The sequence below is a fragment of the Callorhinus ursinus genome, unplaced genomic scaffold (assembly GCF_003265705.2).
Source record: "Callorhinus ursinus isolate GAN/ISIS: 27379988/994484 unplaced genomic scaffold, GSC_fseal_2.0 scaffold71, whole genome shotgun sequence".
Classification (NCBI taxonomy): Eukaryota; Metazoa; Chordata; class Mammalia; order Carnivora; family Otariidae; genus Callorhinus; species Callorhinus ursinus.
Genome location: NW_027397133.1, coordinates 4351759 through 4369104, shown reverse-complemented (window position 1 = coordinate 4369104; position 17346 = coordinate 4351759). Strand labels below are relative to the sequence as shown.

The 17346-nt window shown below is 52.3% G+C and overlaps 2 protein-coding genes across 3 annotated transcripts; one reads left to right on the top strand and one right to left on the bottom strand.

The window, feature by feature from the left end:
• Positions 1-1395: 1395 nt before the first annotated feature.
• Positions 1396-7050, bottom strand: SNRPD2 (small nuclear ribonucleoprotein D2 polypeptide). Its single transcript, XM_025849999.2, has 3 exons — positions 6934-7050; positions 5308-5487; positions 1396-1666 (listed from the first exon to the last, which is right to left on the bottom strand). Coding segments are annotated over exons 1-3 (357 nt in total). The 5' UTR covers positions 6936-7050; the 3' UTR covers positions 1396-1491.
• Positions 7051-7672: 622 nt separating this feature from the next.
• QPCTL (glutaminyl-peptide cyclotransferase like) lies at positions 7673-16718 on the top strand. 2 transcript variants are annotated; one of them, XM_073886543.1, is made up of 7 exons: positions 7673-7958; positions 8435-8578; positions 9363-9644; positions 11085-11237; positions 11324-11423; positions 11942-12058; positions 13549-14034. In XM_073886543.1, the coding sequence occupies exons 1-7, from the start codon at positions 7683-7685 to the stop codon at positions 13584-13586; spliced, it is 1110 nt and encodes a 369-aa protein (XP_073742644.1). In that variant the 5' UTR covers positions 7673-7682; the 3' UTR covers positions 13587-14034. The 2 variants fall into 2 exon arrangements, with proteins under 2 accessions (XP_073742644.1, XP_025705772.2); XM_025849987.2 differs by lacking the exon at positions 13549-14034 and adding an exon at positions 14065-16718 and having other exon boundaries at positions 7674-7958.
• Positions 16719-17346: the final 628 nt, after the last annotated feature.

Sequence of the window (17346 nt, the reverse complement as noted above, 5' to 3'; positions counted from 1 at the left end):
CCACTTCTTGGGGAGGCCAGGCCAACAAGAAGGGAGAGGCAGGGCAGGGATCTGAAGCCAGGACTGATTCCAGTGCTTGTGCTGTCCCAGCTCCTGCACAAGAATTGAATCCTTGCAGGGGCGGGGACTGGGACAGGAGTATCTCCTGCAGCAGCACCACTGCTCCCACATTACAAGTAACTTGGCTCCATCATTTCCTGAGTGACCCTGGGCAAGTCGCTTACCCTCTCTGGGCCTCAGCCCGTCTCATCTGTAAGATGGGATGGCTCTAGTATCCACCCGCCAGATGACTGTTCCCGCTAGATGTGGGCCACTCAGTAAACGTGCACCTCTATAACCTCACAGCTGTTGTCCTGCGTCAAGCCTTCTCCTCCTACAGGGTCCCTTGCTCTGTCACTAATGGACTCATGGACTAACTCAGGGTGTGTCTTCCGCAACTCAGCGTATCAGACATCTCATTTTATCCTGATCTGAGGCCTGCAAACTCCTGCACCCACCTGGTGTTTGGTCTTATCTGGAGAACAGAGTAAGAGATGCAAGCAGAGATAGAACAGAGAGACATGGGTTGGGGACAGCACAATGTGTGCGCATCAGAGCAAGACCAGGATCTTCCTTACCCCACCCCAGTAAGTCAGCCTCCCCCTTTCCCACCTCTATCTCCCCACATCTGTCAGAGAATTTCTCCCAGGGGTAATGAAGTTGTAATTTGAGGCCAGTGGAGCTCAGGGTTAAGCTCCAGGCTCTGGCGCAGGGTGGAGTTGAATTATACCAACCCCACTTCCTGGCTGGGTACCCCCGGGGAAGTGCTCGCCTCTCTTTGTACCTCAGTTCCCTCCTCTGGAAATGGAGGTCATCATTAACAGTGTCTGCTCACAGTGGCTGAGAGGAAGTCTGATCAGCGCAGAGGCGAGGGCCTGGCACCCTAACAGCTCGGCAGGCGTTAGCCGCGATCACTACCGGTATTTGGGTGCTGGCCGCTCTAACTAGATCCTCCTCCTCCTCTCAGTGAGGGCCAGTCGGGGCTCTCCCGGGTGCTGCCAGGCCCCCAGCATTGCAACACTGCAACACAGACCCGGCAGAGAGGAGGCACTTGGGGGACTGTTTCCTGACTGAACAAATGGAGAAAAAGACTGCAAGAAGTTCTGAGCTAGACCTCCACTTATTGAGAGAGGGACAGAGGGAGGGAAGAGAGAGAGACGCAAGAGACACAGTGATGAAGACAAGCTAGAAAAGATTAGGAAAGGGAGCTCTCTGTACCCAACCCATTCGCTTCACAGACGGGGAAAGTGTGGCCTGGGAGGGGCAGAGAGGTCCTGACCCCAGCACCCGGCCCCACACCCAGCTGCCTCCCTTCCCCAAGTCTGCCCTGCTCGCAAGGCTCTGAGAACAGACAGATGCCACTAGAAAAAACACAGGACTTTATTATTCCCATTACAAAGGGCAGGTCTTCACAGGATGAGGGCGGGAATTCTGATGCTGGAGAGGAGGCCCCTACTTGCCGGCGATGAGCGGGTTCCGCAGGACCACGATGACCGAGTCCCCGCGCAGGAACATCTTGGAGATGTAGCGGTCCTTGTTGACTGGCTTGGACTTCTTCTTGCCCTTGCCGCTCTTGGGGACCTCGGTCCACATCTCCTTCACATTCTCCAGCACCATGTTGCAGTGCCTGGGGCAGGGGGAGGCACTGGGAGTGAGGGGGGAGCCTTCCGTCCGCCCCTCTTCCAGCAGCACCCACAGACCCAGGACCAGGACAGCTGGGGCTCCTATACCACCTCTGCCAATCCTCAGGTTGAGGCTTGGGCAAAGAACTTCACCCCTCTGGGCCCCAATGTCATGCTCTCTAAAATGGAGCCATTTGCAGTGCCTCCCCCATAAGGGCTGCTGTGAAGCTAAATCAATACGGCATTCTTGTAAAGACTTAGAACAGGGCCCTGGCCCAAGGTAAAGGTAAGCAAAAGGCTGTCTGCTTGTGTTTCTTAGTTCCAAGTACTTCTGAAGGCATCAGCAGGGGAGCTGCTTCTCTCTGCGGAACCAGAGGTCCCTGGGGCCTATGTGGGTACATGACGCCTCCACTACAGTCCTGCTTGGTCCCTGTCTCCTCGGGGTGCCAGGTGGACGCACGTGAGGACAGGATGGATTGGCTCACTCCACAAGCACTTGCAATGAATAAAGCAAAGAAGGAAAGAGAGGATAACCCTGCCCTGATGGGGTCTGCGTTCTGGTGAGGAGAGAAGAATGCTAAGCAAGTCAACAGACTGACCTGAAACACTTGTCAGATTATGTTACTTGCTACAAAGAAAAATTAAAGCCAGGCGAAGGGACAGAAGGATGGAAGGAAATGTTACCGAGTAGCAAGAAAAACAGAAAATAGTTAAGAGCAGGGAAGGTCTGTGCCTTGCTATGGAGTAGTATCCACGAGAAGCTACTGAGTGACAAATGCCAAGTACTCAAGGAAAGTGATTCTTTTGAGGGGAAGAAAGCGGGTAGGAGAAGCATCAATACTGCCCACTTGCTTGTACAATACAGAATCCTGGAAGACATTCAGAGACGGGGGGCGGTGGGGTGACCTGGGTAGACTGGGGACAGGATGGATGGAAAGTTTTCATCAGACTGTTATTACTGTTTTTGGGAATCCTGCGAATACATTAGCAATTCAGAGAAAAATAAGTTAAAAAAAAAGAAGTAGCGTACCAATATAGAAACATTTCCAAGATATATTAAGTGAAAAAGCCAAGGTCTAAAACTGTGTGATGTGCCCTTAGCAGTGATTTAAAAATAAAGAAAAGCACCCTCCTCCGTCTGTTGGGTCTGATGTCACGTGAGGAGACAGACCTACGGAATTCGCCATGGAGGGATTCCTGGGGAGTGCCACTGGTGGGCAGGGAGCAAAGACTTGCTCTTCATTGGGTGCTTTTGTTTCTTTTGAATTTTGTCTCAATTGCATGCACTGCTCACCCAAGAAAGTAACATAATTAATACAGTAAGTAAGGGGGTTAAGAATGCTTTAGAGGACCTGCAGGGATGTTCTCAGACCACTGACACAGTGTGAAAAACAAGATGCAGAAGAGCAGCACATGAAAGATTCAATCTTTTTTTTTTTTTTTAAAGATTTTATTTATTTATTTGACAGAGAGAGACACAACGAGAGCAGGAACACAAGCAGGGGGAGTGGGAGAGGGAGAAGCAGGTCTCCTGCTGAGCAGGGAGCCTGATGTGGGACTCGATCCCAGGACCCTAGGATCATGACCTGAGCCGAAGGCAGACGCTTAACGACTGAGCCACCCAGGCGCCCTGAAAGATTCAATCTTAAAAACAATTAAATTTGGGCTCCTGGGTGGCCCAGTAGGTAAGCGTCTGCCTTTGGCTCAGGTCATGATCCCAGAGTCCTGGGATCGAGCCCCGCATCAGGCTCCCTGCTCAGCGGAGAGCCTGCTTCTCCCTCTCCCACACCCCCTGCTTGTGTTCCTTCTCTCACTTTGCCTCTGTCAAATATATAAATCTTTAAAAAAAAAATTAAATTTATGATAGGATGACATGTCAATCAGACCTCAAAAAAGCTGTTAGCTAACACCACAGAGGAGCCCCTGGATGTGTGTGAGAGTCAAATGTGGCAGGATACATATTAGGGTGGGAAGCTGGGTACAGTAGAGAGGTGGGAGGCTGACGTGGGGGCAAGAAGCAGCAGCTAGGGAAAAAGGAAAGAATCACCTTTAAAAAAAAATGTGTGTGTGGGGTGCCTTGGTGGCGCAGCTGGTTGAGCGGCCGACTCTTGGTTTCAGCTTGGGTCATGATCTCAGATCGTGAGATCGAGCCCCGCCTCCGTGCTCAGCGCAGAGTCAGCTTGAAGCTCTCTCTCCCTCTGCCCTTCCCCCCCCAATTAAATAAAATAAATCTTACAAAAAATGTGTACACACACACACGAATAAACCGCCACTTAACTGTGCTCTAAGTGCCCACGCCCCTCTCCTAAGCACGAAGCCAGCAATCCTTACTGCATCTGGTGTCACCTCCAGCTTCCAGAGCAGGACACCAGGTACAGTGGGATGACATTTTCGAAGTGGCAGATCCCGTGTTCAAATCCAGGTCTATCTGCCTCCGTGGGCTCAGCACTTCCTGTTCTTGTTCTCATTCTCGAGAAGAAACTGAGCCTCAGAGTGCAAAGACTTATTCCTGGTCACATAACAGCTTGTGGCAAAAACATTCTAGACTTACGCTTTGCCACACTACTTCCCACAATGCTAACTGAAGGCTGCAGGTTATATGTTTACTGAGCATCTATCATCTTAGCTACTGAGCCAAGTACTCTTCCTACGGAAATACTTAACCCTCACAACTGTCCTACGAGGGATATTTTCATGATGCTCATTTTGCAGACAAGGAAACTGAGACCCAGAGAGGAATAACCACTTGCTGTTCCCTCTGGCCAAAACACTCGGACCCTAACTTGCTCCTTCATCGTATTTAGGTCTGTTCATCATTGCTTCTTCCTATGGGGCGTCTTGCGCTCCAGTCTAGGACAGCACCTCCTTCCCAGCACTCCATACTCTTACTTGGCTTTTCTTTCTTTCTTTCTTTCTTTCTTTTTTTTTTTTTAAGATTTTATTCATTCAAGATAGAGAGCGAGCAAGAGAGAGCATGAACTGGGTCGGGGCAGAGGGAGAGGGAGAAGCAGACTCCCCACTGAGCAGAGACCCTGACGTGGGGCTCAATCCCAGGGCCCCAGGATCGAAAGCAGATACCCACTGAGTCACCCAGGTGCCCTTGGCTTTACATTTCTTATGACAAGTTATTTATGTGCTTGCTGTCAGCTTCCCTACTGACAGCATAAGCTCTCTTGAGTATAGGACCCATCTTTGTTTTAGTCACTGCTGTGTCCCTAGAGCCTAAAAAAAAGTACTGGGTATGGGTACTCTATGTTGTAACTGCAAACACTGATTAAGAGCTTCCTGTGTGCCAGATGCTGTACTTCTAATGACTGTATTACACGTCAAATGTATTAAGTCACTGAATTTCTGCAACCACCAGAACTAGTGCCACTGTATGGAAGAGATAAAGTTACTTGCTGAAGGTTGCCTGGCTGCTAAGTGGCAGAGCTGGAAAATGAATCCAGGAAGCCTGGCTCCCAAGTACATGCCCAGCACTACGGTACTGCACAGCTGGAGGGACCACACGATACTGTCACACCTTGAGGCCTGAAGGCGCCTATGCCCCAGGACTCTAAAAACCTTGTATTCAGGCTCCTCACACTGGAGCTAGGACCACATCTCCAGGCTTGGACAGGACACCTTCCAGGATCCAGGTGCTCACCTGTCGAAGGCCTTTACGCGGCCCAGGAGCTTCTTGTTGTTGCGGCAGTTGATGAGCACCTGGGTGTTGTTCTTGACTGACTGCGTGAGCACAGAGAGCGGACCTGTGTTGAACTCTTCTTCCTCCCGCTTCTGCAGCTCCTCTGGGGTCATCTCACTCTTGGGCTTGTTGAGGAGGCTCCTGAGTGGGCAAGCATGGAACCCGCGGGTGAGAGGGCCCAGCGCTGGAGCGTGCGTGGTCACATGGCCTTGCACTTGGGTGTCTCCCCAACCTTTCCCCAACACATCGACCCTCCTGCTCAGGCCCTCTCGCTTGGCATCACCACTTGGATGCTTAAAAGACGTTTCCAACCTTACACAACCTCAGTTGAGCTCCAGATCTCCCAACCACCCCAACCTACTCTATCCACAGCCTTCCTCGTCTCCATCCTTCTAGTTCCTTGAGCAAAAATTCCGATACCAACTTGACTCTTCTCTCTCACATCCTGCATTCCATCTGTCAGCATAATCCTGTCACCTGCCTCTAAAATATACCCAGAATCTCACCATTTCTTAGCATGGCCTAAACCTCCATCACCTCTCTCCTAAGAGGCTTATTTGTCTCCCTGCCTCTGCCCATGCTCCCCGACGGGTCTGTTCTCCAGAGGAGTCCCAGAGGTTGTATCAAAACCTAAGTCATATCTTCTCATGCTCTGAAACCTTCCCATGGCTCCCATCTCCGTGTAAAAGTAAAATCCAAAGTTTTTACAATGCCCTGCATCTGTCCATCCCTCTGTTCGAGCCAGTGGCCTCCTAAGTGGTCCTTTAAGATATTAGGCAAACTTTCACCTTGGGCCTCTCCATTTGCTTTCCTTTCCCTCTGTCTGGATACCTCCCCGGGTATCTTTGTGGTTCTCCCGCTCTGCTCTTCGGGTCTTTGCTCAACTGTTGCCTTCTCAGTGTGTCCTGCACTGGTTATTCAGTTACTCTCTCTCAAAACTGGCATTCCCCATTGTTTTTACCCTGCTCTATTGTTTCTTTACTCACAGCTCTGGTCACCTAACACTACGTTTTACATGTTTATTATCAGTGTATTCATTGCCTGCCTTTTCCCACCCCATAAGCTGCAGCAGGGGAGTTTTTTTTTTTTCTTATGGGGCAGGGGTGGTATTCACTGATGTATCCCACGTGTCTAAAGCAGTGCCCCATACGGGAGCGTTAAATAAATACTTGCTAAGTGAATACATAAATCAGGAAAATCATTTCGGTGACTCGTGAGCTGAAAAAGTCGCGAATGAGGTGGAAAGCCAACCGTCTCCAGCTCAAATGGTCCGGGTAAGTCCCGTACCTCAAACCGTTATTTCTAAAACTCTGCATTCCCCTTTCCCTGCTTCTTTCCTTCCCCTTAATCCATTTCGGTAAGACTAATTACCTGGGAAATCCCAGCCCATTAACTGATAAAGCTGCCTTCTCTCTCGAACTCAGGACCCGTCAAAGGCCCCATGACCGTCCTCAAACTCGTCAGGAGAAAGGTCCGTACTTTACCCCTAAAATCTCTGCCCTCGCCCCGCCTCTGCGCACCAGCGGTAAGCGGCCACATTTACGCCCTCAACCCCACTCCCGCCGCCAAAGCCTAGCCCGGCCTCACATGGTGATAGTGCCTGAGGTCCCAGACCAGCGCCGTCTCCTCCGCGTTGCTGCTGCCTCCGAAGAGAGAGCGACAGGCGGGACTTCCGTTTCCTGCGGCCCACTTCCGTCGGCGCCCGCGCAATCCCAACCTGTGGGGGCGTGGCCTGTTACCATAGCGACCCGCCCAGCCCGGCGCGGAGGTGGGGTAGAAGCATTGCGTAGTATTTCAAGGTCTTTCAGGACCATACGGGGCAGATATACACGATAATGGAGAGAAGAAAACGGATTCGACTCAAATCATTTCGTTGCAGAGCGGCACAGGTTGAAAGAAGAAAAGGACACCCCATTCCAAATGCCCGCCGGCCCTGCCTTCGGGGGCGCGGCCTCCGCGAAGCCAATCGGCTCCTCGTTTCAGGGACGGACAGCGCCCCTTTTCCTTCAGGGTCTGTTCTATTACGTGTCTATTGATCTTTCCGACTCCGAGTAACCAATCCTTTGCCTTTACACGGGAGAGGCGTGGACCTGCGTCCAGGTCCAATGTTTTCCACGATCAAACATTTCTCACTGGCTTCCTTTCCTCCGCTGAGGCGGAGCCTACCCCTTTCGCGCTCCCTTTTGGGGTTGTGCAACCCTCAGGGGAACCAACCCTAAAAGCCCCAGGGAGACAAGAAGGCGTGTTCTCGGAACGAGAGTCCCCATTGGCTTTACTGATCGAGGAAGGGTGGGGATGGTGCCGCCTCTCTTATTGTTCATTGGTCCGGTGATTCCATGGGGTGGGATTTGGCTGGGCCTAAACTATCCGCGGTCCCGGACCGGTTTCTGGGCGAAGCTGCCATGCCTTCCGGGGGCCGCGGGCGGTCCCGGCTACGGCTCGGGGAACGTGGCCTCTTGGAGCCACCCTCACCGCCCAAGCGCCGCCTGCTCCCGCGGGCGCACTTCTTGCCCCTGCTTCTGCTGTCCCTGGCCGTGGCCTCGGCGTTCTACACCATCTGGAGCGCCTGGCACCGCCAGACTGAGGAGCTGCCACGGGGCCGGGAGCTGCGGGTGAGGCCGGGCAGGGGCACGGGCACCGCGCGAGCCCTCATTCCCCGCCTCGCCTTCCCTGAGGTCTCAGATTGACGTGGCTGTATCGTATGGCTCCAGCCGCAGGTGCTGCGGGCTCCGTCGTTAGAGCGCATGCTCGTTGCTAACGAACTGAGGCTTCGGGCTTGTTCTGCAATAGGTGGTTCTCCCTAAGAGGAAGGGTCTGGAGTAGTAAGACTTGGGCGTTCTGGGTTCCAATCTGAAAGTCAGCTATTTGGAAGAGTCCTTCCTCTGTCTCGGCCTTGATTTCCCCATCAGGACTGGGGTGGGCTGGACCTGATGGGCTTAGAGGGACTTTTCCCGAGTCCCTCGGCTGGAGGCTCGAATTAGGAAGAAGAACCGGGGTTTCTTAGGGGCGATGGCGTCCGGGTTAGGGTCGGAATGAGGGTTGCTCTCACACTCGGCTCTTCTCTTTCCCTATCCTACCCCTTCCCAAGGGCCAGTTGATCGGAAGCCTCCCCGAAGCTCGGCTGCGGAGGGTGGTGGGGCAACTGGATCCACACCGTCTCTGGAACACTTATCTGCGCCCCCTGCTGGTTGTGCGGACCCCGGGCAGCCCTGGCAATCTCCAAGTCAGAAAGGTAAAGGACCCCACCTCCAACCCCTGACCCTCAGCCTGCCAGGGAATAGGAAATAGGCATTCTGCCCAAGATCCCCCAAGCAGCTAAAATGCAGAACTGGGGCTCTGACTGGAGCTAATCTGAATCTAGAGTCCCACGTTGGTAACCACTAGGCGGTATTGCCCTTCATACTCCCCCCAAAAGCTTACTGTGTGCTAGGCAATAGCTCTTTGAGGTGAGCACTGATGTAATCCTCACTATGCAGATGGAAACTGAGGACCAGAGCGGTTAGGCATTTTGCCCGAATCCCACAGCTAATAAATGGTATACCTAGGGTTTCAACCCAAATTTCCGATTGGTTCCAGAGCTGGCACAATGACATCTCGATATTGCTTCCCAGAAAGCATCCAGTCATCTGAACACTTACCCCCTGAGTTCAGATCCCACCTCAGCCACTTGGAGTGTGACCCTGGACTAGTTTCTTAACCTGTCTGTGCCTCAGTTTCCTCATCTATGAAATGGAGCCATCGACAGTGCCTATTCCTACAGGGTTCCTAGAACAGGGCTTGGCACACAGTGAGTGCTATCGAAGAGTGAGCTGGGATTAGTCTTGGCATCGAGAGGCAGGGTCACGACACACCTGGCACTCAGTAGACCCTCAGCAAAAGCGTGTCAAGGAAATGATTTAAACCAAAGTGGGGATTATGAGTCAGCCCGACTGCTCTGCATGGCTCAGGTCACATGGCCCTTCTCCCAACCTCCTCCCCAGTCCCCACCCACCCTCCCACCTCTCTCCTGCCGCTAGTTTCTGGAGGCTACACTGCGGACCCTGACTGCAGGCTGGCATGTGGAACTGGACCCCTTCACGGCCTCGACACCCCTGGGGCCACTGGACTTTGGCAACGTGGTGGCCACGCTGGACCCAGGGGCTGCCCGTCACCTCACCCTTGCCTGCCATTATGACTCCAAGCTCTTCCCATCTGGTTCGACTCCCTTTGTGGGGGCCACGGATTCGGCTGTGCCTTGTGCCCTGCTCCTAGAGCTGGCCCAGGCCCTCGACAGGGAGTTGAGTAGAGCCAAAAAGCAGGTGAGGAGTGGGTGGAGGGGTGGGAGCCTGGGACTGCCTCGACCCTAGTCTAAACCCCCCATCCTTCCCTGCATGGACTTATCTTCCTGCCTCCGTTCCACCACACACAGTCACAGGGATCTTTCCCTCCTCCCCTGAATGTCATATCCTGTCTCTCCTCTGCCCAAAGCCCTCCCAGAGCTCCTACCCCATTGCAGGCATAAGCGAGAGGCCTTATAGGGGCCTCTGAGTTGTGCCCTGTTAACCTCTCAAGTCTCCTCTCCCACCCCTGTCCCTCCTCACTCCACTCTAGCCACCCACCTCCTCAGCGTTCCTCAGACTCACAAGGCTCACTCCCGCCTGAGAACACGTGCTCCTGCCGTTTGCTCTGGCTAGAATGTGCTTTTCGCAGATACTTTCCTGGCTGGCTCCCACCCTTCATTCAAGTGTCCACTCCGATGTCACCCTCTCAGAGATGGTTTCCCAGCCACCCTGAAAGAACTCCCTGTCACCATCCCAAGCATTTCTGGTGCTTTATGTAGATGTGTTTGTCCGTCTCCCCACTAGAACAAGCTCCATATAGGCAGGGATTTGGCTGCTTTTGTTTTCTGCTGTATTCCCTGGGCCCAGAAGATTACCTGGTGTAAATTAGGATGTCAAGAGAAATGTGTGGAATGTATAAATGAAAGAAAGCACAAATCCCCTCCTGCTTCTCCCTTGCTCAGGTCCCTTCCGTGGCTCAAACCCCCTGTAACAAAGCCCGAGTCCCTGGTATCTGCTCATCCCTCGGGCCTCTTCACAGAGCTCTCTGGCTCTGGTGCCAACCCTTGGCCGTATTGCTTCTTGCCTGGGAACACTCTCCCTGCTGCCCCATTTTGCCAGGCCAGCTCCAGCTCACCTCTGTGCAAACGTCCCTTCCCAGCAGACCCAACGTGCTCCGCAGGCCAGGTTATCTCCAACTCCCTTCCCATGCTCTTTTAGAACCCCAGAGTTCTTGGAAGCATTCGTCCCAAGTGCATTTCACTGCATAATGATTCGTTTGTGGGTCTGTCCCTTCTGCTATTCTGTTTTTTTGTGTTTTTTGTTTTTTGTCCCTTCTGCTAAAGGAACCTAAAGAATAACAATAATAATCAGAGCTGCCCCTTCTTAGTTACTGTATACCAGGTGCTATTCTAGGACCTGGATTCGCATCCTACCTTATGATTAGAATTGTTATTAACCCCATTTTGTCATCTGATACCTTGAGAAGTTAGTAACTTACCCGTAACTGCCTGGCTACAAAGTGGCTGAGCCAGGATTTGAATCCAGGCGGTCTGGCTCAGAGTCTGCACTTCTGGCCCCCACCCTCTATGAGTGAGGAGACCTAATTTGCGCTATTCAGTGGTGCAGGTGGGCAGGAAATGTGGATGGGTCGAGGCCGAGGGCTGGAACCGAGGCGGCCCTGACCCCCGGCTCCCACAGGAAGCCCCAGTGACTCTGCAGCTGCTCTTCTTGGACGGTGAAGAGGCACTGAAGGAGTGGGGGCCCCAGGACTCCCTCTATGGCTCCCGGCACCTGGCCCAGCTCATGGAGTCTGCACCCCACAGCCCAGGCCCCACCAGGATCCAGGCTATCGTAAGACCAGGGCCCTACTGGGTTCCAGCGAGGGAGGGAGAGGGCAACGCAAGGTTGGCGAGATCCCACCTGGCCTCTCTCCCTAGGAGCTCTTCATGCTTCTTGATCTCCTGGGCGCCCCTAATCCGAACTTCTACAGTCACTTCCCTCACACGGCCCGCTGGTTCCATCGGCTGCGGAGCATCGGTAAGGGTGAAGGTGGGGGCAGGCACCAGCCTGGGATGCGGGAGGGAAAGCCTGGTGGGGCAGGTACCTATTCTCTGAGGGGTCATCCAGCCTGCCCTCCACCTCCCTACTCTCTCTCTAAGGCACTAGGGCAGAAACACACAAAGATCCCACAGCAATCAAGTGCAGTGATTCCACACAGTCTCTGGGGTCCAATAGCCCTGGCTTTGAATTCGGGCTCTGCCTCTTCCCAGCTGGGTGAACCTGGGCAAGTGGCTTCATCTCTCTGAGCCTCCATTTCCTATCTGTAAAATGGGCACAATAGTAACAATAATAGGGGTATCTACCTCCTAGGCTCAGAGCGAATAGAGGAGACTGGGAACACAGTGAGCCCGTGGAAAGGGCTGGCTAATTACATCCTTGTGGGGATGTAAAGATTAGTTCTTTACCCCCAGGCCTCCTGCCCTGCCCTGATCTGTGTGCAGGAGAAACTTTGACCCTGAGGGGGCTGACCCTTGCTCTCTCCCCACCACCTCCAGAGAAGCGCCTGCACCGCATGAACCTGCTACAGTCTCATCCCCAGGAAGTGATGTACTTCCAGCCTGGGGAGCCCCCTGGCTCTGTGGAAGATGACCACATCCCCTTCCTCCGCCGAGGTACTTGCTGGGCGGGAGGGGAGCAGGGGCTCGCAGCATCCAAGGGAGGACAGGTGGGACCTGGCCCTGGCCCCTTCCTAGGGTCGGGGACTGGGTGGCAAGTTGCTGAACTTCTTTGTGCCTCAACTCTCTCATCTGTAGAATGGGAACACTAAGAGCCCCTATCTCAGAGTTGTTGAGGGGACTGAATGAGCTCATACATGTAAAGACGTTGCTTGCACAGTAAGCCGTCAGAGAATGTTAACTACTACTGTTGGTGCCTCAGTGATCACAGATTCCAGTACTTGTCTTTCAAGGCCCTGGGAGTGCTGCAGAATCACCAGAGGAGCTTCGAAAAATGCCCAGTTGCATTTCAGGTGTTTTTCATTTCACTGAACCACAATCTTGGGTCTCTGCGTTATTTTTACAAAACTCCCAGATGATTCTGTCGCACAGCCAGGGTTGAAGACACTTGGTAGAGGGGTTCAGAACATAGGTTTTAGAATCGGACAGGCTGGGGCACCTAGGTGACTCAGTCGGTTAAGCGGCTGCCTTCGGCTCAAGTCATGATCCCGGGGTCCTGGGATCGAGCCCTGCATTGGGCTCCCTGCTCAGTGGGGAGTCTGCTTCTCCCTCTGCCTCTCCCCTCCAGCTTGTGCTCCCTCTCTCTCTCAAATAAATAAATAAAATCTTAAAAAAAAAAAAAAAAGAATCGGACAGGCTTGGGTTCTAACGTCTACCACTTACCATTGGTTGACCAAAGGCAGATTACTCAGGCTCTCTGAGCCTGTCTCCTGCATTTCTTCTGGAAAACGAAAAGACACATACATACATATGAACACACCTGTTTGTGTATATTCGTAATCACGGGGTTGGGAGGATTGAATGAGATTAGGTAAAATGCCTTCTCACGCAGTGCATGGCATATATATAGTAAGTGCTAAAAACTGCTTTTAAAATTTTTACTCTCTAATTTACTCATTCCATAAATATGCCATTCCTGACAGTGCCTTTAGTGATTCTTTCCGTGATTATTTCCCAACGCAGGTCCTGGGCTGGGTGTCCAGGATACAGTGATGGGCCATAACCTGCCTGGGTCCTGTCCAGTGGGGGGAGGGGACAGATATTTAGCGAATCTTGACAAACACAGAGGGAAGTGCTCGGAGGATGGGAACCCATCGTAATGCAGGGATTAGGAACACAGACTTGGAAGGCAGGTGGCCCGGCTTCAAATTCTCACTGTGCTGTTTACTTAAGGCAGGACCTCAGGCAAATCACTCTGCCTGCCTCTGCCTCGGTGTCCTCCTCTATAAAATGGGGTAAATATAGGATTATTGTAAAGGATTACTGTAAGGGTAAAATGGTGTGTGTGGCCTTAGCTGAGGGCCTGGAATAGAAGGGCACCCGGCTGGCTTAGTCGGTAGAGCATCCGACTCTTGATCTTGGGCTCGTGAGTTTGAGCCCCACATTGGACGTAGAGATTACTTAAAAAAAAATTTTTTTTTTTAAAGATGCAAGCTATGGGGCACCTCGGTGGCTCAGCTGGTGAAGTGTCTGCCTTCTGCTCGGGTCCTGATCCCAGGATCCTGGGATGGAGCCCCACATGGGGCTCCTTGCTCAGTGGGGAGTCTACTTCTCCCTCTGCCTCTGCTTCGCCCCCTGCTTGTGCTCTCTCTCTCTCTCTGTCAAATAAATAAATAAAATCTTTGGGAAAAAGAAGTGTAAGCTATCAATAAAGAGAAAAAGAACCTAATAATAAACCTGGCAATATGAGGTCAAAGACATCTTTCCCTTCTTCTGGTCTTTGCGTAATCCACTAGGTTTTGAGTTTCTCTAGTTTGTGTGAGAACAGTAGATATTCTGTATATATATTTTTAAACTAACATGTTGCCCTCACACTCTTAAAATCGTCATTCAGAGTTCTTCAAGTGCTTTTCTGGATGGGGGTGAGGCAGGTTTCCTCAGGCCCAGGGCTAGGCTCCTGGGTCAGCCATCGGCCTGAACGAGCTTCCCCTCTCTCCTGCCAGGGGTCCCGGTGCTCCACCTCATCTCCATGCCCTTCCCCGACGTCTGGCACACACCCCACGACTCTGAGGCCAACCTGCACCCCCCCACGGTACACAACCTGAGCCGCATCCTCGCTGTGTTCCTGGCTGAGTATCTGGGGCTCTAGCCTCCGTAGCTGACTCTGAAGGAGAAGTGCCCGGCCAGGACACGCCAAGGACACACGGAACCAGCTCAGGCCAGGATTCCCCGGGGTATGCTGCCTCATCCTTTTCTTTGGTATGAATTCTACTTGCGCTATGATTGGAAGACCCACTTTCCTTTGACTATCTCAGGCTGCCACTCTTTAAAGACATGGAAGAGACGAGAAGACTGTGGGGGCGGCAGCCGAAGAAATAAGAGCTTGGACCCCGTCCTGGAGGAAGGACTTGGTCTGAAGGTTTGCAGGGGCCAAAGGCTGTTCTCAGTTTTATAGTTGGCACACCTTGGACTGGCATCTGGACCAGCAGCACCACCCCACCAAATCTCTGTGGCTTATGTTTTTAGGTCCATGGATTGCCGTGTGGGGTCCACAGAGGATGTGCTTGGAAGCAGGAACAGAGGAGGTGGAAGCCAATATTTGGGAACTCGAGTCAGCCAGACCCAAGGGCGATGAACCAGTGTTTCTGTGAAACATATTCTACAGAATTAGCATAACTAGATGTTGCATGAAAAAGGGGATCGAAGATGCGGGGTGAGAAATGAGTTTCTTCGTTGTGCAATGTGAATTTTGAAGAGTAAGGCAGAATGCAGTGTTGTTTCCCCAAAGTATTTCAAACGCGGAACCCCTTTATTGGGAAGCTCCTAGAACTAGGGTACCTCAGAAGACACCTTGGGAAACGCTAGGTTTTGACAGTTGGGAGTGTATTCGTGGGAGGAATGAGTAAGACGGAGTCACTGCCAATGAGTTCTACCAAACCATCCCTTCCCTTTCACTTGGGGGTAGAGGAGTGTGAGATGGTGCAACTCACTGCAACTCTTAAGCGATGGCTTGAGGAAGTACTTCCGAACTCAGCTACGGTTCAGACTCAACAGGGGGGTGCTTATTAAAAAATGCAGACTCCCAGGTTCTACCCCAGACCTGCTGAATCAGAACTCCGGGGAGGGGCTGGGACTCTGTAACGAGCACCTGAGGGAGTCTCCCGATCAGCGAAGTTGGGGACCTGCTGTCCTTAGGAATACAGTGTGGTGCGTTCCCCGCGGCTTAGCAAACCTACTCAAAAGAAAACCATAAAATAGGGGGCGCCTAGAAAGGGAGACTTCCGCCGGGCTCCGTGCCTGCCGTTTTTGTGACTTAGATGGAGCCCTGGTAGGCAGCGGGGAGGCCAGGCCAGGATGGAGAGCGTGCAAAGGTGAGCACTGGCCTTCCAAGCCAGCTTGGGGCTGGAGAAGACTCAAGAGAACTCACAGGCTGAAGCTCAGGATCTGGAGGGAGGATAAACAGAAGGTCCTCGTTTGTAGTTTTCCACTGTAACTGACATGTATTGGGCCCCTACTGTGTGCACTTGACACGTATCAGCTCATGTAGTCTCCGCCCAAGTCCTGAGGAGGGTACAATTTCCGTTCCTCTTTTGCAAAGGAGGCGGGCGAGGGCTGAGGGTTATGACCCAGGTGTTTACAGAGCCCACATGCTCCCCCCCAGCTGCAATTCCTAACCTCATGTCCCATCTCCCAGAGATCACCTGTGCTGGACCAACAGATGGCAGCCAGTAGCTCCTCCTGAGGCTTAACTGACTGCAAAGTAGAGCAAGCAGCGTTGGTGGGGGAGGGGGGAAACTACGACCTCTTAGAGGTGGAGGTGGCCTAAGTCCTGTGTTTAGAACCGGAAATTGACAGACATCAACAGCCAGGGTGGCAAGGCTCCCCACCCACAGGGACGGCTCCTGTTTGTTCATTTCTTGTGTGGCAGGCACAGTGCCAGGCACGTGAGCACCTGATCTCCCCTTCAACGCACAGCCACCCCCAAAAGTAGGTGACACCATCATTTCTGTGTTCAGAGACGGGGAGCCATGTGCTGTTACGCCCCAGGCTCTCGATGGGTCCCTGAAAGACCTCCCGCTTGAGTACTGCACACCAGGCACTGGGCAAGGGGGCCTGATGCCCACTTTCCCTCTGGAATCTGGGGCAGGGATCGTTAGCCCATTTCACAGATGAGGCTGCTGCTTGGTGGGACGTTTTCCCCAGCTCCCGTCTGTCCCCCAAACTTCACACTCTGACGGGCCCCCTAGGTTTATCTGACAAGCACAACGCCTGAGCACTCTAGGTGCTGATGTCTCACAAATCGATCTTTTTGTAGGGACTGTCAGGATTCCTTTTTCACCTGAAACAGCTTCAGAGAAATCAATAGCTGCAGATCACGTGTCTAGGTGCACTTTTCTTTAAAATTAATCCTGCTTTGGGGGGCCTGGGTGGCTCAGTCGTTAAGCGTCTGCCTTCGGCTCAGGTCATGATCCCGGGGTCCTGGGATCGAACCCCACATCGAGCTCCCTGCTCAGCAGGAAGCCTGCTTCTCCCTCTCCCACTCCCCCTGCTTGTGTTCCCTCTCTAGCTGTCTCTCTGTCAAATAAATGAATGAAAATCTTAAAAAAACAAAAAAAATTTGCAAGAAAAAAATAAAATTCATCCTGCTTACAATGCATTGGGCTTATCGGTGTCACTCATCAGTCTGGAATTCACAACCATCCTGTCTTAAAATATTATCTTTGCACTATTGTCTCTTCTGATTCTAGAAGGTCAACTGAATGTTATATTCTCACTCTTATTTTCCATTAACATTTTTTCTTTCGTATTTTGTTTTTTTTTGTTTTCTGCCTTTGTGCTACTTTTTGGACCTAGCTCTAGTTCAATCTTTTTTTTTCACTTGTGTCTGATTTGCTGTTGAGCCCAGCCACTGAGTCTTTACTTTGGGTTCCTGTGTCTGGGGCTTTCTCCCTTTCCCATCTGCTAGGCCATTACTTAGTTCTGGGCTGCCTGCAGAGATTTCCAAGCTCTTCTACACATTTGCCCTGCTCACCGAAAGCAGAGTGATCCTGCGGAACCTTTCATAAGCCATAAGCGCAGAGTATCCCCCACTTTCCAAAAGTTTGTGTCCCGCCACTGCACTTTCACAAAAGACCTACCTTAGGGGGCACCTGGGTGGCTCAGTTGGTTAAACGTCTGCCTTCAGTTCAGGTCATGATCCCGGGGTCCTGGGATCGAGTCCCACATTGTGCTCCTTGCTCAGCAAGAAGCCTGCTTCTCCCTCTGCCTACCTCTCTCCCTGCTTG